The following is a 27,861-nucleotide window of genomic DNA, read 5'->3' on the forward strand; positions in this document are numbered from 1 at the left end:
CCTGTTGCTATCTGAGGAATGTTTTCCCGTGGTGCATCTGTACGTTGACTTTGGAGGCTGGCTGTTTTCCCAGGTGCGCAGAGTTAACCCTGCCCTGTTCTGCAGGTCCTCTTTCAGCTCTGGGTCGGGCAGAGCTCAGAATTCTTCAGAAGGCTGGTGCTGCTCCTCTCCCCAGCCAATGCATCCCCCAAGCCCTTGGTCTCCCCTGAACGGCTGCCTCATCATATCTTGTCTGATGTGACTCAAGGCCTACCTCATACACATGCTGCCTGCTTGGAGGAGCTTAAGCGAAGCTATGAGTTTTATCGGTACTTTGAAACGCAGCATCAGCTGGGTTTTGAGCGGCCGGCCAGGACAAAGCAGAAGTCAAGAGAGCTGAACAGTCTTCAGACAGCAGTACGCAGCTTGCAGCTTCATCTCAAGGCACTGCTCAATGAGTAAGTTTACACATGAATTAAGAGGATATGCTGGTAGGAAGAAGGCTTCAGTCCTGAGTTCTTTGGGTTGGCAGCTTGTATCCCAGATTAAAAACAAAAAACTCATTGTAATCATAGGCATATATTCACATAGTATGGGGTCAAAGACCCTTGGTTCAATATGGAATCTGATATTGTTTCCTGGTTATTCTTTAAAGTATCTGGTGAAAATTCAAAGCTAAGCAGTGCGTTAAGATCTTGCCTTGCTTTTGCCACTCCCTTGAAAAAATCTGAACATTTTACTTGTCTTTACATACTTATCTTTCATTGATTTAGCAACATACCGAATGCTTTATAAAAAAGTTCAGCTCATAGTAACTACCTAGAAAATGTTTTTAAATATTCATCACTGCCTTGGTGACAAAACTGTCCTACTCATTTAATCTTACATATAAGAACTACTATAACAAATGCAGGTGAGCAGTGTATCTTGATGTGGAGACACAGTTCTTATTTTTAAAATTTCAGGGCATTTTTGAGGAGTTGGCTGAGTTAGATTCTTAAAACTCGAAGAAAGTAACAGGATATTAAATGAAATACTTCAACGAATGGTCAAGTCAAATATTTACTATTACTTATTTCTGTTAATCTCCTTGTCACTTAGGGTAATAATTCTTGAGGATGAACTTGAAAAACTTGTTAGCACTAAGGAGACACCTGAGTTGACAACAGAAGCCCATCAGGTTCTGGAACAAAAACTAAAGTTTATTCAGCCTCATATCCAAGCAAGCAACAGCTGCTGGGAAGAAGCCATTTCTCAGGTGGAGAAAATGAGTGGAAGAAACCCAAATAAAAAAGGTAAGTGTGAGAGATTAATTTAGCAATGAATGGGATACACTTCAGAGATGGAATGGTCAGATGGATCAAAGACAGCATTCAGCCTGTATATTAGAATTTTAGCTGAAGAAGGTTTTACAACCATACACTTTGAAAAACTATGCACATATGTCAAACTTTTTCATTGTGATGACCTTGGAGTTTTTGTCTCAGCAAAAAATGTAATTTGTTGGTTCAGTCTGTTAGACCTGTGGATTCAGATTTTTACATTTCCAGGTGTAGACCAATAGCGGCTTTTTGCCTTTGCTTGGTGAATCACATGTGAAGGGGTGGGATTTTGATCAGTTGTCCTTGAGATTTTCATTTATTTACTGCATAAAATAGCTAACTGAAATCACAGTGGCACTGTCGTGAAACTTTTTTGGCAACATTTCCTGGTACATTCTAAATTGTAGAGAATGTATTGAGCATATAGTACCTGTTTACCTGCTCTCTCAGAGAGGGTGAGCTAATCTTCTGTGTGTTTAACGGTCATACTGAGCAGCATATCCCAAACTTTTGCCTTATGTCCTTCCCCTTAATTGCCTGTACTGCCCATGCTGTTTTCCTTGTGAATCACAACAAGCTTAAATAATGGATGTGAACTTGGGCTCCTGATACGGAGCTGAACATGTAATTTCTGATCCTTCTTTTTTCCAGGAGCTTTTTTACTGTCTTAGGCAGGCACAGCCCAGCATTTGAAAAATGCTGGTAATGGAGACTGTGTTAGGAAAATTATGGCTTGGGGTTCTCAGCAAGTTACCTGCAGAAATCCAAATTTGTAGTGAGCTATGCTCTTAATGATATATAGGTGAGATATCCAGTAGATGGATGAATATTGCTGTGGGCGTAGAGAAATACAGGCTGACCTTGTTCATGCTTACATCAGAACTGGGAGCACTGAGAGGCCTAATGCAGGCTCTGTGCAGGTCCAGACATGGTGTAGCTACATTTGTGTGTACTTTGCCTGATAGTCCAGTCTTACAACTTCCCTCTTCAGTCCTGCGTAAAACAGCCTATGAGGATATTAGGTGTAGTCTGGTACATCTGCCTGTGCTAGCTTGTTGTGTTTTGTTGATGCATTTCACAGCCAGCAGTTCCACTGATCTTTTTTTTCTCCTTTACTTAAATGTTCGTTCTAGACTGCATGCCACTGTATTTTTAGTTGTTTAAGTTTTATTTTTACTTTGTGTATAAATTTCACAGCAGGCACTCTTATTATAACATCTTTTAAAGTTCAGTATAAAAATAACCTAGTGTGTGACCTAGAAGGGAGGGATTGCATGGGAAATATATAAAAATAAAATCTTCACTTTCACTTCTGCGCAGTGACTTTCCTAGAAATGTGCTGGGGTTGAATCTCTATTTTGCAACAAGTTTACTGAATTGCTCCTTATGAGCTATTTTTACATTTTGTTGGTCATTGAAAACTATTGTTATCTGACTGCATTTTACTTTCCCGATATATTTCTGAGCAGTCCAGCTTCTGTGAGTTGACCTTTTCAAGCTGTGCATGAAATTAAGTCTAGTTCTTCTGCTGTCTTTCTACAAATCTTAACAGCTGGTCTGTCAGTCATGATTATGTAAATAGCTTCATTAAATTATCTGGGTTTTTTTTCAGTGCTTCCTTCCTGCTGAAATAATATAGCTGCTAAACACATCTTTCTTTTGTCTTCACACACTATTAGCCAAAATCAGATGAATCTTTTGGTAAGAGCTGTAGCAAGAACCCCATGATAGTCAAAAATTGTGTCTAAGTGGATGCCCAGCTCTTTTGCTGCAGTAGATGTTTAGTTCAACTAACTAGTTTGACCAGTAGAGCAGTGGCAATACCATTTTCAGTGTCAGTTATGAGCACTGTTGAAAAGGGAGCTATTTCTGATGGCTTAGACCCAGTTTTGAGAGGAAATATTTCATTACATAAAAGCTGTATATATTTGTTAAATATTTTTAGCAGTATCTCATAATTGTGCTTAGTATTTAAACAAAATAAGTCATTTTCCTTCTTCATATATAAATTCAAAATGTATCCAGTATTTAAATTTACTGTTTGCTTGGGTTTCGTTCTTACCGTGTTTATATTATGAGCACAAATGTATCTTTGCTTGTTCTTCTTGGCTCCTAGTGCTGTCAGCACGGGAAGGTTTCCTTGCATAAGTAGAAATCAGCTCAGCAGTTGCAGCAGCAAAGGGTCTGTGCTGCTCTGCAGAGAGGAAGAAATTGGGAACTCATTGGTCCGTTCAGCATCAGAGTGCTGTTGTTGAACCAGGAGTTGGAAGTTTCCAGCCTCTAAGGAGCTGCTTTGAACTGTGGGCTAACCTAGTTGTGGCATTCTACGTAGCTGCCTATCACTACTTTTCAGAGCCCTTTGCATATCTTTAATTGTTCTCTGTATAAACATATGAGGCTCTTTCAGCAAGCACTACCTGCTTCTTGCCCTAAATCCTACTGGGCCAGAGCAGGTTTCTTACAGCTACATTAAATAGCTCTTTGTGTCAAGCTCTGTCAAAGCAAAGCCTTTCAGTCTAACTGATTGAACGTTCATACATTCCCATTGGCCTTTCATGGGTGGTGATGCTAACATGTATTATAGCATATGGTTACTTTAGTAAATGCCGTTTGGCTTCTTTGTTTACAGGACTTGGTGTGTTTCTAGAACCAGAGCTGTTAGTCACTGATCCTGTCAGATACAGGACAGACCCTGAGAGCAAATGGGGCTTTAGCACCTTGAGGAGAATTCACCTCTACTTAAATGCACTGGGCAATGGTAGACTTATCTATCGTTGATCTACATGTAGATCTTTGCTCATTTCCAGCATGAGTTGATTCTAGACTTCCAGCCATCATCTCTTTACTCTTCGACATCTTTCGTCAATAAAACTGATCTACCACTTAAGGCCTCAACAATTCAAGCATGTAGTAATCTGCTGGTAGTTTTACATAATGGAATATCCTCAATGGCTAGTTACAGTGTTGGTTTAATGATCTTTGAAATAATATCCCTCAAACTGTTTAAATGTCATCCTTTTTCCTTTTAAACTGTCTCTGTCTTTGCAAATGTATACAGCTTTTTTTATATATTTATGAGAGCAAGGCCATAGGACTGCTGCAAGATCCTGGATCTTGATCTGCTGGAGAGGAACTAAAGCAGCAGCAGTTTTAGTTAAACACTCTGAATTTGTGATCTTGAAGCATATCCTTAGCAAGGGAATCATCCCATATAGGTGGCAAACAGAGCTGGTTGTACATACTAGAGCAGCTGTTTCCCTCTGATTTGGGAAGGCAAGCTTTTAATTGGTAACTTCCATATACTCTTCCAAATTTTTCTTCATATATGTCTTCATGGAACATATTTCTATTGTTGCTGTCATTATTATTAAAATGTTTATTACAAGGCAGAGTTAGGCAATGGACAAGGGGACTTGACATGAAATATTTATTTTATAAATATCAATTTTCCAATACAGATTTCACTACGTGCTTCACCTTTCTTTTGAACTTTGCATTTAGATATTTCTGGAACATCAAATCTTTAGCTCAGCCCAGGCAACTAGGGAATTACATACTTCCCTTGTTTGCAAAAGCAAGTAACCGAGCACCACTAAAATTGTCATTATTGTCATAACTGCCTACTTTCAGAATACCATCCCTAAGTATTCCATCCATAATTAGAAATTGAAAATAGGGGTATGTGGGGCTTGGCAAGGTCATCTAGCCCTTTTCCCTGCTCAAAAGTAAATTAGTGTGCGTGGCTGAAAGATGTTTACCTATTCCTAAAGGCCTCTCTTTAGAGACATTTTACAGTATTTCCAGGCATCTATTCCAGCACTTAATTCCATTAATAGTATAAAGTTATTACTGAATATAAATATTGCTTGCTGCAATTTAAAAGCAGTACTTTTTATCCACCCACAATGGAAATCCATTTCCTCTTTGTAACTCTTACATTTTTTAAGTCAGTTAATATGTTTCTTTCTGTTTTCTTTACATGACTATACTTCAGCTCTTCCCTGATGACTATACTTTATTTAGTCCTTTGATCATTTCCATTTTTCCTTCAGATGCCCTCTAGTTGGTCCACAATATTGTTGAATGAGAGCCCCAGACTGGGCACTATGTTCCATTCACAGCCTGATCAGTGCCAGAGTAGAAACGTAATTTCATGTGTCTTAACAGTCTGTTGTTTATATGTTGGTATGTAGTTTGGCTTTTTGCTTGCAGCAGGGTAGAGTTGACTACTAGGCTTCTCACATCTTTTTCTTGGTGGTGCTGCTCAGTCAGTTGTCATATATTTCTGCGTTTTACTATTCCAAAGCACAAAAATTCGCAGCCACTGTCGTGAAACTGCTCTATCTAAAATCGAATTCTTCCTGGGCTGTATCTCTGATTTTTCAGTATTATTTTTTATTCTAATCATGCCCTTCAGTATCCTTGCAGATTATCCCAATATCAGCAGATTTAATGAGCTGAAACACTTCTCTTTCACCCATTGGAAATATTGAAGAGTATTGGGTTTGAGACAAATACTCACTCCATATATTGTTCCTGTCTGAAAATGGTAACTGCACTGTGGTTATCCAAGAGATTGTCTATGCACCCAATAGCAACTTCTCCTGGCCTATGCATTTTGCTTATGAGTACGCCATGATACCGTGTCAAAAGCCATACTGAAAACAAAATGCAGAACATCTTTGGCTTCTTTGTATTCATAAGACCAATTACTGCATTGGGAAATGAAATTGGAGTGATTTGACATCTTTTCTCAACAAACCCCCATTGGCTGGCACTTACCTCCTTGCTACCTTCCAAATAGTTTCCTGTAAATTTTGCTTGATTGTTTCTTCCAATATTTTCCAATTATTTGAAGCTGATGTGCCTGTAGTTCTACTGTTTTATTTCTTTTTCTAAACTTGGGCACCAAGTCTCTTTTCTGTTTTTACCCTTTTTTCTTGCCATCTGCAGGTTTTCAAAGTCTATAAAAAATTTGAGATTTGTTAGTTGAAGTAGTTCAAGATGAGTTTCATCAGACCCAGCTTATATTAAAATAGCTGAGTTATTTAAGTGCTCTCTAACAGTGTTTCAGTGTATTCTAACCAGCTGTCTCACCATTTTTTGTATGTACCAATCCTGCCTAATGAAAATGCCGGGATCCTACCTGAGTGAGGCAAAAACATCATTCAACACTCAATCTTTTTCTTTTATTTTTAATCCCTTTTATTCTTTCCTCGTAAAGGCAAACTTGAAGTTTCCTGTGACAACCTACAGCGTACTACAGTACCTTTAACACAGCCTGCCATATACATAGAAAACAAAGATCCAATCCCTGAGGAGCAGGTAAAAAAAAAAAAAAAAAAAAAAAAAAAAAGGACTATTTAACATAATAATTGAGGCTTGTTTGCTGTATCCATTCCTTTTTCAGTTGCTTGTGCAGCGCCCTTCTTGCCCAGACAGATCAAGTAGGTAGCCATGTGCCATTTCATAACTGGACATACGAAGAAAAAAGATGTATATTCCTTTTGCTGTTCCATGGGGAGGTATTCCTAGAAAAAAGAGCAGTAGCATTCACTTATTCTCATATACATCATTAGAAATAAGTGACAAAAGGAGAGCAGCAACACAAGTCAGAGTAATATAGAAAAAAAAGTGTGAATTGCTAAAAGGTGGTATATAAAAGAGAGTCCTGTTTGCATATTGTTAGGTAAACTGACACAGCTGCAGAAGTGACAGGCTTCAGAGCAAACCAGCCTGTTTTCAGTTTGAGTAATCTGCGTTTTTAGATACCTAAAGCAGACTGACACTGAACAGCTTTTTAGGGAACTTGTGTGTGATGGTTGGGCTGTCTTGAAGATCCTCCATCTCAGAACTGAGTGGCAGATGCACTCTGAAAGCAGACTGGAACAGCTGTGCTCTGCTCTGTCCCTCCCTGGCCTTCTCCCAAGCCTACCCCACAAATATTCTTTCTAGATTTTTTTTCCATATCAAAGAACTGGGACTAATAACTTTTCTGTCTGTCTGTTATAACATAAATGCAGCTCTATTTTTTTCATGCTTGTAAGCCAATATAGTTAAAATCAGAGGAGGAGTTTGTTATTATCAGCATCCTCTTAATAAAGATTTACCTAAGTTAAATTAGCAAGGAGGAAGAATTTCTTATTGTGTAAATTAGAAACCTGTATCAGCATTGCTTATCTCCACTTGTAATTATGAGGAAATGGACTCTCATTTTCAAGGTATATCACTTGATCATGGTGTGTATGAAAGTAAATCTTAGGTGACTGCAATAATGTTAACTTTTCAGTGAGTGTACTTGCTCCAAAACTATACAAATATGAGAGCCTTGTCAGATCCACTGACTCTGCTAAAAGAGGGCTCCATCCTAATACTGTCATTGACTTGTGTTGAGATCAATTGATCATGCATCAGATTGTAGGACATGGTCTACACTGACAGTGAAAATCAAAGATTTTTTTTCTTTCTTTCTTTAGGAATTGGAAGCATATGTTGATTATTCAGACACGGAGAATGAATATAAAAGGGAAGATTTTTACTGCTTTTCCCAGGAAGAAAGAGAGAGACAAGAACGAGAGAGACAGGAATCTAAGAGGGTGTTACAAGAACTGAAATCTGTACTGGGATTTAAAGCATCAGAAATAGAAAGACAAAAATGGAAACAGCTGCTATTCAGTGACCATGGTAAGCGTTCTTTTGAAAACTAATTCCTTTCTAAGAAAGGGTAGGTGTCTGTTTGCCATCAGCTTCTGACTATGTTAGAATTCAGACAGTACTTAGCTATAGTAGTGTCATTGATAGAGCTGTGTGGTCTTTATTGCTATTCCATCTCTTGATACTCTTTGTAGCAATCATTTTACTATATATTGGAAAGAACTCAGAGAAACAGGAATTTGGCTTTAAACAAAATATTGAGCTAAAATATTAAACACACAAAACATTAAGACAGTGCAAAGAGAACTGTCAGGCTATAAACCACACAAACTGAACTGGCTGGCTTTCATGGCTTTCCAGTAAATATGAATTTTAATTGGGGTGCATAAATAGATTACTTTTCAGAATTTAAAGAAACCATTAGAAATCATCTCAGTCTTACAAAAATACATTGAAGTGGAAAGCTAGACTTTGAAATATTAAAGACTTCCAAAAGAGTAAGACTGGCTTTTGATTCCATGAGTGTGAGTATATACGATATGTTTTAAAAAAAAACAACCAAAAAATCCCAACAAACCTTGCAAGAAGAGTTCTTCCAAACTAGCCTTTACTAACTGTGAGGACTGCTGGGTTGCTCCATCTACAGGCTGCTAGGTTGCGCCATCCACTTGCACTTGAAGGCAGGAATATGAAAATTTCTCTTACCTCAATGAGACAGTCTGTCTGTTCCAGCAATAAGACTGGATGCAACTTGATTCCTTTCACTGCTTGAGCTGTTTGATTTATTATCTTTAAAATTGGCAGTAATTTGTCTTTTCCTTTTTCCCTTCTTTTTCCCATTTTCAATCCTTCCTCTTAGAGACAGGTTAGGAAAAGCCCTCTAAGAAATTTCATGCTCTATGTTATGCAAAACAACCTTCAAGTCTGGCAACATATCCAAGGATTCTGTCTCTGCCAGTGTCTACCAGAAAGAAAGACCATGGATAGCGTCTTTCTGTACTTAAGTGAGAACACACAGTAACAGACCATATTATTTATGAGACTGTTTCTTTTCTTTTGACGTCAAACCCACAAAAATATCTGTTCTTCACAGCTTTCTTCATGTCCATTTAGCTACAACTATGGTAGAAGTCACTTGGCTATCGGTTTTGACTTCTAGCTGAGTCAAAAAACCGTGAGACATCAGATTGCATCATAGTCTGCTCAAGAGTAGGATTTCTGTATTATTCTTCTGGCGTTAGATGCAACAACTCACAACTCTTCGGATGAACCTCTTCAACTCTTCCTTTCCTCCCTGTTAAGGGCAGAAGGAAGGAAGGAATCCTACCCCCAGTTTAAGTGTTGACAGACCTAGTGACTGCTGCAGAAAGAGTTCTTGTCAGGAAAGCTTGCACAGGATGTTCTCTTATCTAAGTTAGCAGCTGATACCTGTCCACATCAGTATGTCCTCAGGCCATTTGCAGCCATAGCTGAAAAGAGTCAGCTGACTCCTGTAGTCATCAGTAACTGTTCACCTGAAAGCCTTTGTGGCTCATGTTGGTTCCTTTCCATGTATAGATATTACATTGTTTTAGCATTAGAGATTCAATGGCGGGGAGAGAGGAAAGTGTGATTTCCTCCAGCTGCCTAGGACTAATCATTGCTTACTTCCGTCTATACAAAACTGGAAAACATGAGGGCAGTTCATGAAAGTAATTAATATTGTTTCTATTTGGCTCAGAGACAGTGTGTCTAATCTGAAAGACTGATACGGACAGCAGACATAAGATCTACTGTTTTTTAAGGACTTTCTCCATTCTTCAGAAGAAACACAAGTCATGTGTTTATGACATACAGCTGCAGACTTTAAGGAATGACTCGTGCATATGGATAAATTAAACATTTTTGTGAGCTGTGCTTTCCAATTTGTGGCTTGCTTTATCTTGAAGATTTAAACCCACAAAGGTTCATATTCTTGTCTCTATTGGCCCAACCCAATGGATGGCTGTGATACCACACTTTTCCATAATCCTCTTAAATACTGTTTTTACAAAGCAGTCATATTCCAGAAACCCTGTCTTCTCCTAAATTGTGATTATCGTGAAAAAAGATCCTGAAATATTCAAAGACTTTAAAATGTGTTAGTCAAGGCACCCAGCAAGCCAATCTGATTTGTTATGGTTTTTGGTTTGTTGAAGGAGGGGCTGGTGATGGTTTTGACATAAAAGAGGTCAGCTCCAAACAACTTGATGCATCTGAGGAACACAGCATAAAGTCAACTGGAGATGACAATAGGTTGGATTCCAGAAGAAAAACATTATCTTAGCAGAGCACCAGACTAAAGCAAATTTGCCTGGGCCCAGCACCATGGCAATAACTGCTTACGGGCTGGGCAGTAGGCAATTTATGGGAGCGTTAAGTGAGCTTCTGTTTTTGGTCCTTTGGCATCCTGTTGAGCCAGTGAAATGGAGATGCTTTTGAAGAGGTCTGTGAAGTTGTTAGTGGCTTTGTTCTCATTTGTTAAACACTGTAGAACAACTTTCTTCTGGTGCAAAATCACTTCTGGCCTTCCCCTAATCTCTCCCCCCAAAAAAGTTCATCCTGTCGGTGGCTGCATTGTACCCAGCTGTTTGCCTTTCTCCCACCTTGTCCATACAACAGTTCTTATACAAATATTTCTCAGATTTGGAAAGCTATGCTCTAAGAATTGATGAATTCCACCTTGCTTATTAACTAGTCAACTCAGCAAATTGGCCAGCTACCAATCTGATGTATCTACTTTTTGAGAAATTTTGGCTTTGGAAGTATTCTTTGGAGGAAGTAGGCAACAAGTTTGCTTCCAAATGATTACTGTGCATATTCCTGCCTCTTCAAGCAAATGGGCAGAAATAAGCAGCAGCATGGTTTTTACAAGTTGGGGGAAGAACTACCCCATTAACAACTGAGATGGGTCTGGTGCAGTGCTCCTTCAGTCTGTAAGGTTTTAAAACAAACAGTACAATACAAATTCGAAGCCAAGGTCTTTCAGTGTGCTAATGACAATAATTATCTAATGTGACAGCCATAATGATGCACCTGCCTTCAGCTAGCTAAAGTGAATATTACTGAAATAGGATGCAATGGAAAAATCCTAATACCATAAATTTTGTTTCCCGTGAAAAGTTTGTGTATTTCCCAGAGTTATTTTCATCTCTGCTTACAGGGGTAAAGTCAGAATGGAATTAGAAAGGGAAATGCTACTTGGGAATCTGCTGTTGCCGCTCTCATTTATGTTCGTGCTGCTACTGTAAAGGAGCTGCTGCAGTTTAGGGAATCTGTTACTTGGAAATGGACATTATATCGTTTTCTTAAAAAGAAAGACGTCTGTTCTTCAAGAAGTGATTGTACGAGTTATACTAACCCTTAACACTGGGAGGAGAGACTTCCTGGCAAGCATCCCGTTGCTGGCAATGGGACTCGCTGCTGCTACTAACTTCAAGAGAGGCTAAATTAAACCACACTTTATTTGTGAGGACACCTTACTTGACTGTATGAATACGTGTTGTATTTATATGTTGTGGTGTATGAGATCAGATATTGCCTATAAGGACTTTTCCATGTGTCAGCTTATCTTTATTGGATTAGGTAAACTGTTGTTTAAAATGAAGACAGTTCAAATCTGTATACAGTGCAGTAGTTTTACTTGTTTTTTACTTTAACATTGAATGCATCATCTGTGTTTGATGCTGGTTTTAAATGTGCTGCCTCTTTACGTCACAGATTTTAAGAAGTAGTTACAACACGCAGATATCACATTTCACTTCAGCTTTGTGATTAGAAAACACTGTTATTTTAAGTTTTGTGGGTTTTGTTTCTGTTGTTTTGAGGGGGGGTTGAGCCATTTTGACAATCTTGCATCTTTTCAAACACAAATAAATCATTTATATATAGCAGTTTGCTTTTAGTTATCATTTAATTTTTTTCCCCCTTTTTAAGCTGCAGTGAAACCCTTGTCTCCTGTAGAACCACTGAAGCCACTAAATAATTTGGAATCACATATGAATTCAGATACAGAAAAGCAGGACTGCAGCCAAAGCTGTGATAAATCTGAAGATGACGACTCTAATCCAAAAGTGAACACTGCTGATACAAGCAGGACAGAATATTTGTATGAAGATCCTGAGATGGAGAAAAACAAAGACGGTGCTGCTGCTGAAGGTATTTCTACAGGGGCCGAAGAAAGAATGTGTTATCAGCGTGAAGGGGAAATTGAAGAACTCAAGCCGAGCAATAGGGATGGGGTAAAGGTTTCACAGTCTCCCTCTAAGGATGTGTTACATTCAAAAATCAAGCATAGGCTGGCCCAGCTCCACATATCAACAGATTTAAACTTCACATCTGGTCTGGCTGCACAAGTTGCTGCCAGGTCTTTTGCTTTTACTACAATGCAAGAAGAGACTTTTGGAGATGAGGGGGAGGAGGAGGGGGAGCAGGAGAAGACACAGGAGCATGAAGTCCTTGTGGAGGACTGTGAGAATGAAGATAGAGGCTCTGAAAATGAAGGAAAAGTATAAGTCTGAGCTGAACTTTATTAAACCAACAGCAGGCAATTTGACACAAAAAACTAAGGTAGGGGTTTGAAGATGAAAATACTGCACGGGAAAAAAAGGAGACCTAAGTATAATACATCTTGTTCCCTAAGTCTGGTACACTAAATAGGACTTCTAAGTATATCAAAAATTTGCAGGTAAGAGAAGTTTAGGCTGCATCCAAGAAATAGTTGGCTGTTCCCTTTTTAAGAACCTAGTGGTGGGTTTTGGAATTTACCTTTGTGTTTTCTGTTTTATTTATTTATATTCTAATGTATTGTGGTTTTTGTTTCTAAAAAGAAGGCAAAACAATGTCTTGAATTACAACAGACATTTTTTTGTTCTCAGATTCCGTTATCGTGGTATCAATGTTTGTTCCAACAAAAAAGCCAGGATGTTTCTTCTGGGAGAACCTGAACTGTTCCCTGCGATATTCCCCCACCACTTTCATTTCACTTCTTGTGTCTGCAGTGTGTTGGCTAAGCCACCGTAGGCATTTGTGATTCTGTGGCTAGTGATGTGGCTCCCAACTAAAATGTAGAATTTTAAATAAAAACTTGAAAGAGCTAGTATTTGATGTGTCTTGGGGTATGGGGCTGACAGTATGAAGTTAGTCATGCTTCAGATTAAGGTTTACTTAGAATTTTATGAAGGGTTAATAAATGATTTCTAGATGTTGTAATTCCTGTTAGAGAAATGTGTAGTATATGTTAGGGAGGGTTATAAGCACGTTGGTAGAAAGTACTGTAGACAGCTAGAAGCTATCTGTTGGATTGATAATCGTTGAGAAGTAAATACCTATTTATTAAAACAGCTATTAATTATTTGTTAACCTTTTGTAAATTGAACCTTAATATAATTGTTTGGTTTGATATTAGAATTGATTGTACATTTTTACGTCCTGAAGTAATTTTCTTAAAGCAAAATTATCTGAGCACTTAACAACATACAGTATTTTGTTTAAACAGCATACTTGCTTTTCCCTAATGTTCTTTCATTTTTCCTTAGATCACACCTGTAACCCGTGTGATTAAGAACCCATGAGAGAACAAGAATTGTGTATTTTCTAAGGTGTATCTTGTAACTTGGTTGACACTGAAATCTGGATGTTTGGTATGAGGTTATGTGGGTTGTTTTTTTTCTCTGTGGTGGCGTTAGGAGGAGCAGCAAAGTGATGCTAACCTCACAGAGGAGCTGGTCAATAGTTTCACTGCCTTCTCTTCCTTTTGCCCTCTGACACAAAATGAAGCAAAGGTCTCATGTCTAATGGCGAGAGAGCTGCCTCTTTGTATGGAATACTCTACTTGCACCTTGATACATTTCCAGTCACAAAACACCTCATCAGTTACTTAGGGTATTTGTTGTCTCTTGATGATTCTATAGAATAAAGGGGTTTTTAGATGCAAATTGTTCAGAGGACGCTGTCATGAGAAGTGGGGAAGCTAATGAAGGTCAGCAGGTTAGGGTGGAACTCTGACCATATGTCAGAAAACAAGCGCTTTTTTTCAACCTCCGTCCCTTATATTAGTGATTTTGTATGAACGCTGTTAAATATGTGGATTTTTTTACAGACCATGAAGAGGTAAATGTCAATTGATAAGGCAAAGGGAGTATGTGACTTACACTGTTCTTTCACAATATAATGCCTGTCTTCTCCCTCACACACAGATTTTGGGAAGAGAATGTTTTGCCGTTCTTTGTTAACCAGTAAGACGGTGTTCTGTGCCCTTAATTTTGTGTAAGTGACTGGAAGCTCAATGGATGATGTCTTGGGGAACTTGTAAAAGAAAAGAGAAGAAAAATGCTTCTCGTAGTGTATTTAGAAGCTAAGCCTCCTCTTAGTGGCAAAGGATGTTCTTCTGTAACCTGTAAAGGTTAGGCTAAAATGATGAAACACTGTTTTATTTTCTCTGTGGTAAGCAATTTATTTTTTTTATCAAGTCTGTTCATGCTTCTGAAAAAGAAGTCTTCCTCATCCTTGGCTTGAGATCCTTGAGTTCACAAAGTGCCCAGATACTTTTTGTTCCTAGCTAACTGTTCTGACTGTCTAAATGTATGTTCCATTAATATTTTTCCACTAACTCATCCACCAGCATCTCGTGATCTTATGTTGTGTATCCCAGAAATGATGTCCTGATTTTTTCCTACGGGATACAAATCTTAGTTTACAATGTGTATGGCTATGATACCAACCTGGAAAAATGATCAGATTTAGGATATTTATTATCTCTGTCCTCACAGTTTTGGATTAAGTCGGTAGTAACCCGAGTGCTTTGCATTGCTACTAAAATAGGTTTCAGATCTCACATTTATAAAAGTTGCTATCTCTTACTCCTTTGCTACAGTCCTTAGCAAAAGAGCTGGAGAATCTACTTTGGTGACTGACTTTGGGACCTAGTTTTATAATACACTGGTCTTGGTGATGAAACTGGCCTAAGAAACCCCATCCATCATTAGTTGTTCATCTTCACCCATCAGCTGTGTCAACACAGGTTTTTGCAGCCATGTTATAAACCAGCTCGTAAGTCCACTTGGGTCTAAATTCCACTCCTTTTAGGGGCTACTTTTCACTGTTCTTATGCATGATGCAGTTTACAGTGTTTACCTCCAAACAGCTGTACCAGCACATACTGTGTTGCGGGTATGAGACTCAGGATTGTTCGCATTTACATTATTGGCAAAGATTGTATAGTGTGAAGTTACAGCCTTGACATTAGACGTGGGTTTGACCAAAGCATGACTTTTCAGAGCAAGTTCTGATCCTACTTTGAACAAACAGATTTTCTACAAGCAATTTAACTGCTTTCCACAGTCTGTCTTAGTGCAGTCTTAGAAACTGCACACATGAACATCTGGGCTCACTTGCTTTTTCTGCCTCCCATCACATCTATATATAACAGCCATCAGGTCATTTATTTTTATTTTTTTTTAATATTCCCTCTGCAGAAAAAATATGGCTAACAGTGTAAAGCACACAAAGCATGACTTCCCTTAATTTGATAATCAGGTTCCATTTACATGTAAATAATCTGTTATAATCCAGGTTTCCTCATAATTATTCCATTTGAAAGGACTGTGCATACATGCTATAGATTCCGTCAAGAACCTGACTGATTTATTGGCAATCATAATTAATTGTTGCATTTAAAATTACATATATGTGAACACACTGAAGTGTGAATTGGCACTAAAGGGTTGTGTGAATATATTGAGCATGTCAAGATCTGAGTGCTGTCCTGTGTTCTTTGGCTCATTACCCTAGGTAGGGATTTTTGTGAAAACAAAACATTTGCTTCTTAGAGCTTTGTAACTTTTTGAAACGTGTTAATCAGGAAATCCATACTAAATAATGGGTTATGCCAAAGGATACCAGCGGCAAAAATTATTTGTGAAGAGCAGGGCTAACACTAAATGCATTTTCCCTATTCTATTTCCAGTTAGCAGCTCTGTGCCAATTAGCGGCTCTGTGAAGTTGTAAAGAAGCAAGTAATTATATAGAGTTAAGTAATTTCTTCTCCTGTCCTACCTGGAAGGCACTCCAAAGGAGATACTTGCTTCTTAGGTTGGATTGCAATCTAGCACTACATCTTTTATGTGACTTTACAGCTAAAGATCTAGGTAAAGGCTTAAATAGGGACAAAGATCTGTGATATTTGTCCTCTTTTTTTAAGTGTATGTCTTCGTGACAAATGAAACGGTGGTGTAATGGAAGCAAATTTTGAGAATTACAGATAACTGAGCATCTTTCAAATAGAGTCAAATGTTCTGTCAACTATAAGCAAGATTCACAAATGTGAAGGCTTCTGCTATCAGTTGCAGTAATGGGACAGTTTTACTCCCGACAGGATTACTAGACATCGCTGAATCCTGCGTTTATTTTTCTAAATACAAGATGGAATCTGGCAGAGTAGCCAGTTTTACTGAGGTTTCAGACTTTGTCCTGAGGACACCTATCTGTGTGTGACCTGACTGTTTACAGTATTGGAGATTTTATGTGTATCTAAAGTGCAGAATTTGCAACTGTCTTAATAATTTCTTTGGTAGTAAAAAAAGGTATCTAAACGGTGGATTGTAGAGTTGTTGGCCAACACTGAACTTCGTAATCTTGTAGTCTATCCCTTTTTATCTTGCTTTTTTTTAAATAGAAGCAAGGGATCAAGTGTACTAAACTGCCCCTGTTCTTTAAAGTACTTAGTGAAGGGCTGCTGTTGCTATGCAAGTGGCTTGTTCCCAGACCCAACTATTTTTTAGAATTAACAGGGTTTCATACTGTCTCATCTGAAAAAGCAGGCAGAGTGTGAGAAGGCGCTTCATCAGTGGAAAGGGTCAGGCTACACTGGGATCTTGTCTGTGGCAGAGACTAATAGCAGATGGTGAGGGAAGAGTTGTGAGGAAAGGCAGATCGTGTAGTGATGTCTCCCCAGGCTGCTCCCCAACAATTTGTGGCTTAGGGACTCCTTGAGCTAGTGGTGGTGGTGGCTGTCAGCTTTAACAGGTCCTGATGGAATTCTCTTCATAAATTTCTTCAGTCTCATGCTTAGTCAGTCATTACTAGTCCCGATGCTGCTATGTGCTTATCTTTATTACAGTGTTTTACAAAGGAGGTGATTTGTCAATAATGGTTTTTAAGTTTCTTTTTTTGAACAGAGCAAGCCCACTTCTCTCAGTCCTTCTGCAGAGGTCATGTTTTCCACCTTTCAGTTGCTTTCCTTAGAAATCTATCCAGTTTTTCAAGTATAATGACCGAAGTGTGGTGCAGTACTCCAGACGTAGCCTCAGCAGTGCCGAGTATGGAGTAGTAATCACCTCCCATAAAACACTGAACCATTCAAATATATTTAAGTCCATATAGGAAAAAAAATCTTTTCAGATCTTTTACCCTTAGCTGTTCAGATGACAAATGAAAATATTTGGTCTGAGAGAGGAGAAATATTTATTCACTGTCATCAGCAGGATTTGGCTGGATAATGTTTTTCTTTGCTAACAAAACAAAAAGTTGTTAAATCAAAATGAACTTCCAGCAGCTGCCACCTGGTCTAACAGAAACTGAAGATGCCAAACAACACTTGTTTAAATTTCAGCTTGACTTTTCAGCAGTGTTCTTGGTCTCTGATGAATAAGCATGTATCAGAAAATGTATTATTGCACAAGAAATGTGGCAGTGGATATATAGATATCAGAGATTAAACTGAAGGCTTCTGTGGGTAATTTTTAAGGTGCCTGGAGGTGTGCTTTATTCATACTCTCATGATATTTAATTCCCTCGTGTATGTGTTTTTATTTTACCACTTGAATTTTAAATGCCAAAAAGTACACTTTGATTTATTTGACTTGGAAATTTGTGCAGTAAACAGAGAAGTGGTAATGGTACTGTAGCTGTGATAATAAGACATGTTCACAGGTAGGGGTGAAAGCTACCTACCGTGAACTTTGCTTTGTAGATGGGTAGAGCAGTGTAGTTTGAGCTACAGATCAGTACGTAACTGTTCTCGATAGTCTGCCTCACCTTTCACGCTGCCGTCTCTCAAGGTTTGTCAGAATAAAACTTGACTCAACAGCTTGGATGTTCTGTTAGCCCATGTTACACTTTCTGAATCGAACATAGGATTCTGAGGAGGTGACTATAATTTAGTAGATGAGGAAAAAGAGTTTGCTTCTGTTACAAATGGCTTATTTTAAAAGGGTTTAATAGGACCAAGACTTGAATACTTTCATATGATCAGCATATTTTGACCTTTATACCTTCTCACCTTTAAATCTTAAAGGCTTCATAGACAGTCTGCTTTAGGGGATGCAGTTCTATAGCATCTTAAACCAATCCAGATCCAGGCTGCCATGGCCATGCCACAGCCATGCAATCTCGGTCCCTCCTTTAGGCTGGCTTTTGTAACCACTCAGTGATTTAGGACGTGGATCTGGCTGAAAATGCACCACTGCTTTAACTTTCACCGGGCTCCCTCAACTAATTCATCATGTGGTTGAAAGAGTTCTAGTAGCATTTCAGGGAAGCAGGAGGGAATACATGCCTGGGTGCTGAGGAGGAATGCCATAGATCAAATTTACATCAGTTTGAATTAATATTTACATGAATTACATCATTCGTGTATGCAGTGAAGTGGGATAAACTCAACTCCGTATGTTGCTTCCTTCATCTCCCTATTTTCTGTTGACCGAGGATGATGCCACTCATCATTTTCCTTACTCATTTTGACTCCATGGGTTTTTGTTCTTCAGGCTTAGGCTGCCCAAGACCTGTTCTGTTTTACTCCACAGAGTTTCTAAACTGTTTATTATACTGCCAGTAAAACTGAAGTTACAATGCATGGTTTTTTCTGCTTACTGTTTTCACCCTTCTGGTCCTCTGACACCTATGGTTTTCCCTTTACCACCACTCTTAAGAGGTCCAGATTTTGAAATAATAACACAGATTCTTCTTGTGTGTGTTTGTGACACAGCTTGATTCTTCTGCATCTTCAGCATTGGAATGTCTAGACCTAGATGTGTATACTGAATTTGAGAACTGAACCAGAAGGTGGACACCAGAACGGGGAGTACTGCAGTCAAAACAGAAATAATAACATATAGCAGCTCAAATTTATACCACATTTTTGGTGTGTACACCAGTTTTGTTTTAGAAATAACTGCGATTCCAGTACAAGGTCCCAAAATAGGTGTCATTAGTTGCCTTGATTTGTGCTTGTCTTAATATTTAAAGTCTGCTTCCTGACCTTCTCCAGTTGTATGGACAAGAACAGAAAATAATCTCAAATTTCCAAACAGAGAGTGAGCAATGCATTCCATTACTTTGTGCTATTAAAAAGAGGTCCTAAATAAACAAAAAAAGTCATTCCTGAATATCTTCAGTAGTCATTACTAACACAGTCATGCATTTGATCTCAATAGAAGCACCATAAATGAGGGCTCTTTATAATGTTTGATATCTGTGTTTCTAAAATAGTATTAATAATAGGCTTTAAATGTATTACGGGATAAAAGCCAAAAACCTATGGATTGTCCTTCAGATCTTTCATCCAAAGCCACAGCTGGTCAAATTTAAACAAGTTCATGCTGTCTGTTCCAGCACTGCTCAGTATGAGACAGTTTTTAATGTCCTAACATGAGTGCTTACAGACAGTTTGCATGCACCTGTACGCCCAAGGTCTGCAAAGCTTGTAGAGATCACGGAACAGTGCTGAGGGAAACCTTTTGGGTTTATTGTCTCTGTCATGCTCCGTTGCAGCACCCATGCCACATGCAGTCCCACTCATAAACTTTTTCCTTCTCAGCTTTCCTCTTCACAGGCCACACAAACTAATTGTGGATGTTTGTTTTTTTCTTGTTTCTCACCTAGGTTACTATGCTATAATGCACCAGGTAGTAGACCTCCAATGAAAGCTTAAACATTCGTGGCCATACTGCAGAAGACAAGGCCTGGGCACACGGGGTGGAGAAGCTCTTCTGGTCTGACCACCTCTGGGAAGAGTTGTACTGAGGTGGTTTGACTATGGGGGTGCTGAGCTACGCTTGATGACTCTGCTGGTGTCTTTCAAAGCTCCAGTTCTTGCTAGGTTCGTTCTTCCCTCTGGTGGTCTCTCTCTTCACTCTCAGCAGTCTTCAGCCCTTCTGCAGCATTCTGCTCCCAGCTCTTTAGGAACTTAGCCACTTTTTCCCTTCATTTCTGAACATGTTCTCTGAACTTTATGAAATGGCAGGCTAGAGGGAATCCACACCAAGGCGCTGCTGTGCATTCCCAGTCATAAACTCATAAACAGAAGGATTCTTAGGGCTGGTAACTTGTCTGTTATGACTTTCCTTCCAGGGAGCTTTGACCTACATTTGAACCTGGCCCTCCTGTTCCTTCCTGGACTTCAGAACATTCACTTCCAGAAATCTCCCTCCTTAATGATCTGATAGTGATAATGATAATGAGATAGTAATGTCTCCTTAGCAAGACCGATCCTTGAACACATGTTCCTCATTACATGAGCTTTACTTGTTCTTTCCAAGAGGAGGGTGGCACAGTTACGGCTGAGCCTGTGTTCCTCTAAACATGTTTGCTTCTTCCTGCAGGACAGGCTTAAAACGAGCTCTCCAGCTGCTACACCAATGTGCTTTGGCTCCACAGCTGCCTCACCTTGAGCTCTGGAAGCTCTGGGATCTAGCAGTTGTGCTTCGGTCTTTCCCGCTGTCAAAGACCATGTGTTTTCAGAACATAATTGCTGCTAAATCTCCTCTGAATTTTGAACCATTTTGAATTTTTATTGAGCAGTGTTAACGGATTGTTTCTTAACTTAATTTGAGGGGTTTGTATGAGGTATTATATATATATATATATATATATATATACACACACACACACTCTTCATATTGTACATGTGTATTGCCAGGTATCCGATTTAGTGGTTTGTCTAGCACAGAGACTGTATCTTTCTCACATCAGACGTTCCAGTTGCTTACTTAAAAGATAAACAAAAACTTAATTTTTGTTATCTAATGGCAAAAGAACTGAATTCTGTTCAACCAAGCAGGCTGTGTGGAGGTATTTAAAATGCATGCTGATTTTACACCCTGAATTAGAAAAGCTATTTAACCTTGTTTTCTCTTATCAAGGCTTTCCACTGGAGCTGCTGTGAGTGCCTGTACACCCATCTGCCTTGCCTTAAACATGTAAACAAATACGTGTTCCTCAACATTTTCTGCCTGCTACGTCTCAGTACTTCCCAAAACGGGGCCTAAGGGCACCATAGATTGCTGAGCAAGCCAGAGGGAAAGGAAGAAAAGAATCTTGATAAGCTGCTGTTTAATTGGTTAATAAATGAGAGCTAAAATATAAGAGGAAATGTTGAAAAGAGCAAACTGCAGCAAAAAACCTTGGCAGGGCTACAGAGGGAAATCACATGTGATACGCTCTGAAGTTTGCAGACACTGGGAAGGATCCACCAATTTCTCTTCAGTGTGGAGACAGGAAACATTCATCAAACTGGTAGTCTTCAGCCGCTCTTAAAAGCCCCTCTATTTTATCTACATTTCATTTCCACAGAAAGACTCAGTCCTGCTGTGCTGGTGTATCAAGCTGTATGTAAATCAATCTCCATATCTCTTCCTTTAAGCTCTATATGATGACAGTCTTTCCTGACTGTACTGAAAACCCATGTGGTTTGGCTCCACCAGGAGCCTCTTCTGCACTTACCCTGCCAGTTGCTGATGCTGCTTTAAACACAATTGATGAGATGGGCCTCAAGCAGGTTTAGATCAGGAAGTCTTTAAAGCAGGTATGAAGCCTGGTGGCTGGCTCTGTTACAGCTCCAAGAACTGAAGCTCTGGGTTGGATGTAGGCAGTAGCAGGAATACATTCCTGGGTTCTGCCCTTTCTGTGTGACAGGTTTTTTTGCCTGTGATATTTTCCCGAACCCTTTTGTTTCTTTTTTTCTTACTTTCCCACTTTACCTCCTTAGTTTTTCCCATGGCTATGAATCAGGACCTAAAGGTTTTTTTGACATATTTGATGACGTGCACCACCAGGATTATATTGAAGCCATTTCTTTACATTTTTGGCTGCATTTCCCTCGTTTCAGAAATAGTTTGCTTAATTGTAATGCTAATCGCTTTCAAAGTCTTTTTGGTTGCTATTGTTTCTTCGGCATCTGTAGTAAAATTCTGCCTCACTGCTGCGTGTATCGCTTTTTCTCCTCATCCTCTATGCCTGACAGCTGCCTAGGTGGCATAGATGTGGCTTATCCATCCTTCAATTAGTAATGATTGAATGGAATAGGGAATGCTTTTACAGGGACACGTAAATGGTGTATCAGCACTTTGTTTGATCTTTTAGACAGAAGTTTATTTATAATTCCTCTTTCATCCTGAAGATGAAATTAATTTTAAGCAATCCTGGCAGTAGTTAGTTTCTGCAGTATATTTTGCTGGCTCCTTAGTACAAGCACTTTAGTAATGAACACTGGTTACTCTTGTCTAAATAAGTGATGACTGTAGAAAGAATGTTTTCTGTGTGTCATGTGCTTCCAGCTGCACCTTCCTATCATCTTTCAGAGGCCTGTATGCCATGCAACCATGGGGCAACTATCAGCAAAATCCCTTTTAGCATCACATAAATAGCTAGGTAAGTGAGGCTTTAGGAAGAGAATAATGCGTCACTTGAGGACACTGGTAGCAGGTCGATCTTTAACCTGGAAACTGAACTTAGGTGCTGTGCAGGAGATGTCTTCTACTTGTCTAACTGGATGATTCCTAAGAAACAGACTTTCTTTGTACACTTCAGAAGTGCCAAAATAGTGGCAGCAGTACAGACTGGCTTCTTTTATCTGAAGCTTTGTGGCTCCCTCATAATGCTTAGACTTTATTATCAGAACAAAGGCTGTATTCTGCTGATGTCAGGAGCTGTGGCTGAGGCACACCTCTTCCTGTGAGCTTTCCCTGTATTGGTTTTAAGGTTAACAGCTGTTGACCACTCTTCTCACTGAGGTATGACTCACCTAATTCATATCCCCAGGAAAGAAAGCTTAGAGATGACTGGGAAAGAAGGGAAATAATTTCTGCTTGAATGGCAAGGGGATGCTTAGTGAGGCAGGAGTATTTATTCTTATGTATTGAATCTTGCTGCCTAACTGGTGCATAATTTTTTGTGCAGTACAAAAGGTCTTGCTTATTCTTTACTGTTTCCAGGTTGGTTGGTTTGTTTTCATATGGAATACTGAACAGATCCAATTGCTGCTGTTAGAAGGAGAAGCCTGTCTACTAAGAGGGGTCCGTAATGTTATCCTTGGAGATTTTTTTGAATGCTAAATTGCCTGTGTGTATTCTTCATAATGTACCATATGCAAATATTCTTCAGGAATTGATACTACCACGTCAGACAGTCAATATTTTCTATGTAAGAACTGTACGTTTCCTATACTGCCAAGAATGTATATATATATCTATGAAGACTTAAGATTGTATCTTTTTGAGCAAGCCTCTTTCTTCAACCATCTGAAACTTTCTTCCTGTTTCTCAAGTTCTCTGCTAATTTAATAGACACTTGTGTTATATTGTGTACTTTTTTGTATCAGCTGTATTGCTGTATTTCTCCTTTCTCTCATTAAAACCTGTTCTTCTCATCCTTCTGCTATGCTGCTTCTTATTGGAAATTCTTGTACTGTATCAGTTAACCTGGTCCAGAGTGGTGTGGCTGGCTGAGATGGAATCAGACCAGTCCTAAAAAGCCAGCCATTCAGACTTCTATTATATCATTTCATTGATCGCAACATGTAATCAGTTGTACTGTATTAACCTTCCCTAGCATTATTTTGCAGCACAGTCCATACTTTTGTAAGACAGTGAAGAAGAAACCTGGAATGGGATACTCGTGATATAAACAAATGGACAGGACACAAAACATGTACTGAGAGATGAAGCCCGTAAGTCTTGTGGATGGTTGTTTCTGCTGACATATGCTAAGACACCGGTGGTCTTCCTGAGTGAATCAAGTTTTGAGGAGAGATTTGAAAGAGCAATCTAAGGGCGTATTTCTTCTAGAAATGTGGCCTTCAACTTAAGTCAGTCAATTCTCTTTGCTGTCTCCATGCTTAACTCATCTTCCAGGTAGATGAAGAGGAAAAAATGAACGCAGGGTAAGATCTGCTTGCTTATTTCCATTAGAGAAACACCTGATTTACAAACAAGAAAATGCCATCTCCCAAGAAATAATTTCGTGAACAGATAGAGCAATGATAGTGCTTCTTTTACCCTCCCAATGAAAAGCAAGATTTTCAGTGTTTCACTGATGCTAATTCCTTTTTAGCAGTGCAGGATCTTCCTTGGCCTCCAGGTGTACTCTTAATAGTACCTGTTCCGCGGCATGGTATCCAGGAGGAAAGAGTTCAGAGGTCAATTACAGTGGACCCGAAGTATTGAAATAAAGAAAAAGAACAGAACATGCACATGCACATATGTGTTGAGTATTTGGCAATTTTCGAGGGTGGGAGATACGCTGGCAAGAGGGAAAATACCAGGAGCATCAGGTCTTGGAGAACTTACTGTTTCATCTATAATTAGACACTTACTTAAGGATTAAATTAATCACATCTTTAGCACCACCTATATAATTATAGTAGCGTATATGGAAATAGCTATGTCACCTAGCCTTGGTTGTCTCTCAGACTCTTCATCACCCTCTCCTTCATTAAGACTGTTTTTGTGCCCCCAGCTGCATCTGCTTGTGTGCTCACAGCCTGTGCATGAAAGAACCCTGTGGAGTGTCCCATTTAAGGATTTCTTGTCGTGGTGCTGTGGTAGCAAGGGGAAGAAACACAGATGCAGAATAACCATGCTGGCTCTGACCACACGTGGCATCAGTTATACTTAGACGTAGGTTAGGCAAACACCCTCTGTGCGACTGCATACATTTACTTCTAAAGTTGCATTTAGGGATGATGCCACAGTGGGAGATATTTAGGAAAATTCTGGTGTAGAGAAGAACCAGCACAGGGAATTCCACAGGCCAGTGCAGCCTTCCCAGTCACTCAGAGAAGCATTTGCAAAAACACCCAGCCTAAAACTAATCTGTCCTGACTGCAATCAAGAAAGCTTGCCACTGACTGAGGGAAAACACGGTAGGCCGGTAATTAATACTTTTGAAAATGCTACTGTTAATTACCTGTCATACTTAATCCCTAACTTCTCTACTACTCCAGTAATTGTTCTGTGTACACATGTGAAGCTTCCTTCAGAGAAGAATGGACTGCAGCTATAATATGTGCTGGTTTCTGCGCTTCAATATAAATGAAATACATTGTTTTGTTAAACCGAAAAAGACAAGAAAGGAACGAACTTTCCGTGACCTGTCAGAGCTGGCTAAGAGCAGCTCGGCAAAAGACTGCACACTTCATTTTGGGTTATATCCTGTGTTCTTTGTTGTCACTGCTAATAACTGCTTCCCAGCTATTAGCACTCATTTAATAGATCATCATCATCATCACACCCTGCAGAATTTATTGGTTAAATCAGTAGTGGAATGCGGTGGCCTTTGCATTCATACCAGGCACTCTGAAGTTCCGGTTGGATTACTGGTTTGCAGCACCACTAAATTAAAAGTAATGATATGGTTCCCAAACGCTATGTAATAAATAAATTGCAAAAGTTGCAATTATTTCCCCTTTCTGCCTGTCATTGTTTCTGCTCTGGAAACTTCTATAAGAGAGCTGACTGTTGCAGCATATGCTTTAACTCCTGGGAACGCTCCCTCCATGAGCTGTATGCTCGGTGTGCAGCTGTGAAGTAGTGGACCATCTGCTGCTTTTTCTCCAGGTTATGCTTCTAAAGCTTCCCTGCTACTTTTAATTAAATGAAGCAGCTAGCTGCCAGAAGACACCTGACTAAAGTAATTGGTCCTTTAATTGCAATTAAATTTTTATGGATAGTGCCAAAATGTAAATATAACAGCCCATAAAATGTGTTATTCAGACATACAGAAAAGAAATGGGGGATGAGTCCAGGACCTTCATCTGTTTTCTCATTTCCTCCTTGCCAGTAACTGCCAGTAAAGATTCTGTAGCTCAGCGGTTAGGGTTAGACAGCCCTAACTGTTGAATGGGACAGAGAGGAATATACGAGATGGAGAACTTGTAAACACACAGAAAAGGTGCAAATGCATTGATATTGAGACTGCTGTACTTGCTGCTCAGAGTCACGGTGCTTTACATTTAAGAAACTGAACAAAGAAGCCAAAGGTCTCAGGATAAAGTGATTAAAAACCATCATGATAGAAATACCTGAACTTGAAATCGCTTGGAAAACACTAACCCATGTGATAATCAATCCTCATCTTGGCTGTTTTTGAAGGTCTTTAGTTGACTTGCTGTACCCATTGAAAATATAGTTGGCAAAGAGTAGCTTTCCTTGAACGTACATCTGCCAAAGAAGAGAACAAAAAAAACGTAGAATTGGCAAGAGCAACCATTATTCTGAATGATGATGATAGGCTGAGAAACAAAGGTTGTTGGGTAGCCTGACTTACAACTTTGTTATGGCTTACAGCTTCATGACTTCGTTATGTAAAATATTTTATTTATTTTATTTTTATATATATAAATATTTACATAATATTAATATAGTTAAGAAATCAAAAAATAGAACTCCTGTTTTTTCTAGTCCCTCCAAGACTGTGAAACACCGCATACTGGAGCACATAGAACAACATTTATCATGTTGCTTCATGGGCTACCAAAACCCACTACCATCCGTCCCAGTAATATTTCAGTTTAGGTGTGGCATAATATGACATATTTGAAGATGAACACAGACAGATATGTTAGGCATAGGAAAAAACAGCTGTTTATTGGGGGGGGGGGGGGGTTGCACATGTTAACTAAATATTATTCTTTTTTTTTTTTTTTCTAATGGGTAGAAGTAGAGTCTCGTACTTCTAAACTTTTGTAAGTAGCAGTGACCTTTCCTGTTTAAATACTGTATTTCATTGGAAATGGTCTTCCAGAGAAGAAGGGTGACCAAGGCCATTTAACAAGTGATTGTAAATCTATAGGAATTAACTAGGCCTGACGTTCAAAGCCATATGGATTCAAAATACGGGCAAAATCTGAAACTTTAGCAATTTTCTCTCCCTGGAAAAGTAAACCAGGAGACTAAAGCTAATTCAGAACTGTTCAGAAAGATCCAGAAACATTTTCCAGCTCTATTTCCACTGTTTCAATCATGCTTTTGATTCTGAAGTATATTTCACGGCATCTCAATCATTTGCATGTTTCCCAAAACTGGCATTTGTAGATTATTATCTTATGACATCCTCAACAAAACAGATGAGTTAAAAGCCAAATTCTGTTTTGTGCTAGAACTTAGAATTCTTAAACAAGGTAGATGATGCATTTTGTACTGAGATCTCAAGAAATGAAAGGGGGAAGCCTTCTGGATTGTTACACTATTTCAGTTTGGTTTGGATTGGCTTGTTGAGTTGGGCCTTTTGGATTTAATGTCCCCAGACTCAAAATTACCACAGGAAGTTCAAGAAAAGATAAATACTTCTTCCACATGTTGCAAAGACAGTTCCACTAAGATACAACATATGGATAATCTCCAAATTAGGACTTAAAAAAAAGACTGTTGAAATAGTAGATATAAAAAGAATGAAGGCGAGAGCATCAGCCTTTTCTCGGTCAGAAAAGAAGCAGTAACGTAGCTGGGCCAGATTCTCACTGATGTGAAAGCCTGTGTCGTTCTGGCAATGTACAGGAGCCTTTGTGTAAGTGCAGATCGGCTTCATTGAATTTATAAGAATCATTTAAGCTGATGGACTATCTAAAGCTGCTGGTGTTGTGGGATGTCCCCAGTGTTACACAACTGGAAGCATC

The 27,861-nt window shown here is 39.0% G+C and overlaps 1 protein-coding gene and 1 non-coding gene across 6 annotated transcripts in view; one reads left to right on the forward strand and one right to left on the reverse strand.

Moving 5' to 3' along the window:
• The window catches only part of VEZT (vezatin, adherens junctions transmembrane protein), a 68,192-nt gene extending 44,576 nt beyond the window's left edge, over positions 1 to 23,616 (forward strand). For 3 of the 5 annotated variants that reach the window (XM_055710739.1, XM_055710736.1, XM_055710737.1), the window contains exons 8-12: positions 106 to 437; positions 1,081 to 1,274; positions 6,526 to 6,626; positions 7,778 to 7,985; positions 11,910 to 23,616. In XM_055710739.1, the coding sequence (XP_055566714.1) occupies positions 106 to 437; positions 1,081 to 1,274; positions 6,526 to 6,626; positions 7,778 to 7,985; positions 11,910 to 12,487 (1,413 nt within the window). In that variant the 3' untranslated portion in view covers positions 12,488 to 23,616. Of the gene's footprint in view, positions 1 to 105; positions 438 to 1,080; positions 1,275 to 6,525; positions 6,627 to 7,777; positions 7,986 to 11,136; positions 11,875 to 11,909 lie in introns of those variants that run through there. The other 2 variants (XM_055710740.1, XM_055710741.1) reach the window with 1 other exon arrangement.
• Positions 23,617 to 23,854: 238 nt separating this feature from the next.
• The window catches only part of LOC106631597 (uncharacterized), a 32,343-nt gene continuing 28,336 nt past the window's right edge, over positions 23,855 to 27,861 (reverse strand). The window contains exon 7 of the transcript XR_008732308.1: positions 23,855 to 26,407. This is a non-coding gene — a transcript (uncharacterized LOC106631597). The remainder of the gene's footprint in view (positions 26,408 to 27,861) is intronic.

Source organism: Falco cherrug, chromosome 5 (genome assembly GCF_023634085.1).
Source record: "Falco cherrug isolate bFalChe1 chromosome 5, bFalChe1.pri, whole genome shotgun sequence".
Classification (NCBI taxonomy): Eukaryota; Metazoa; Chordata; class Aves; order Falconiformes; family Falconidae; genus Falco; species Falco cherrug.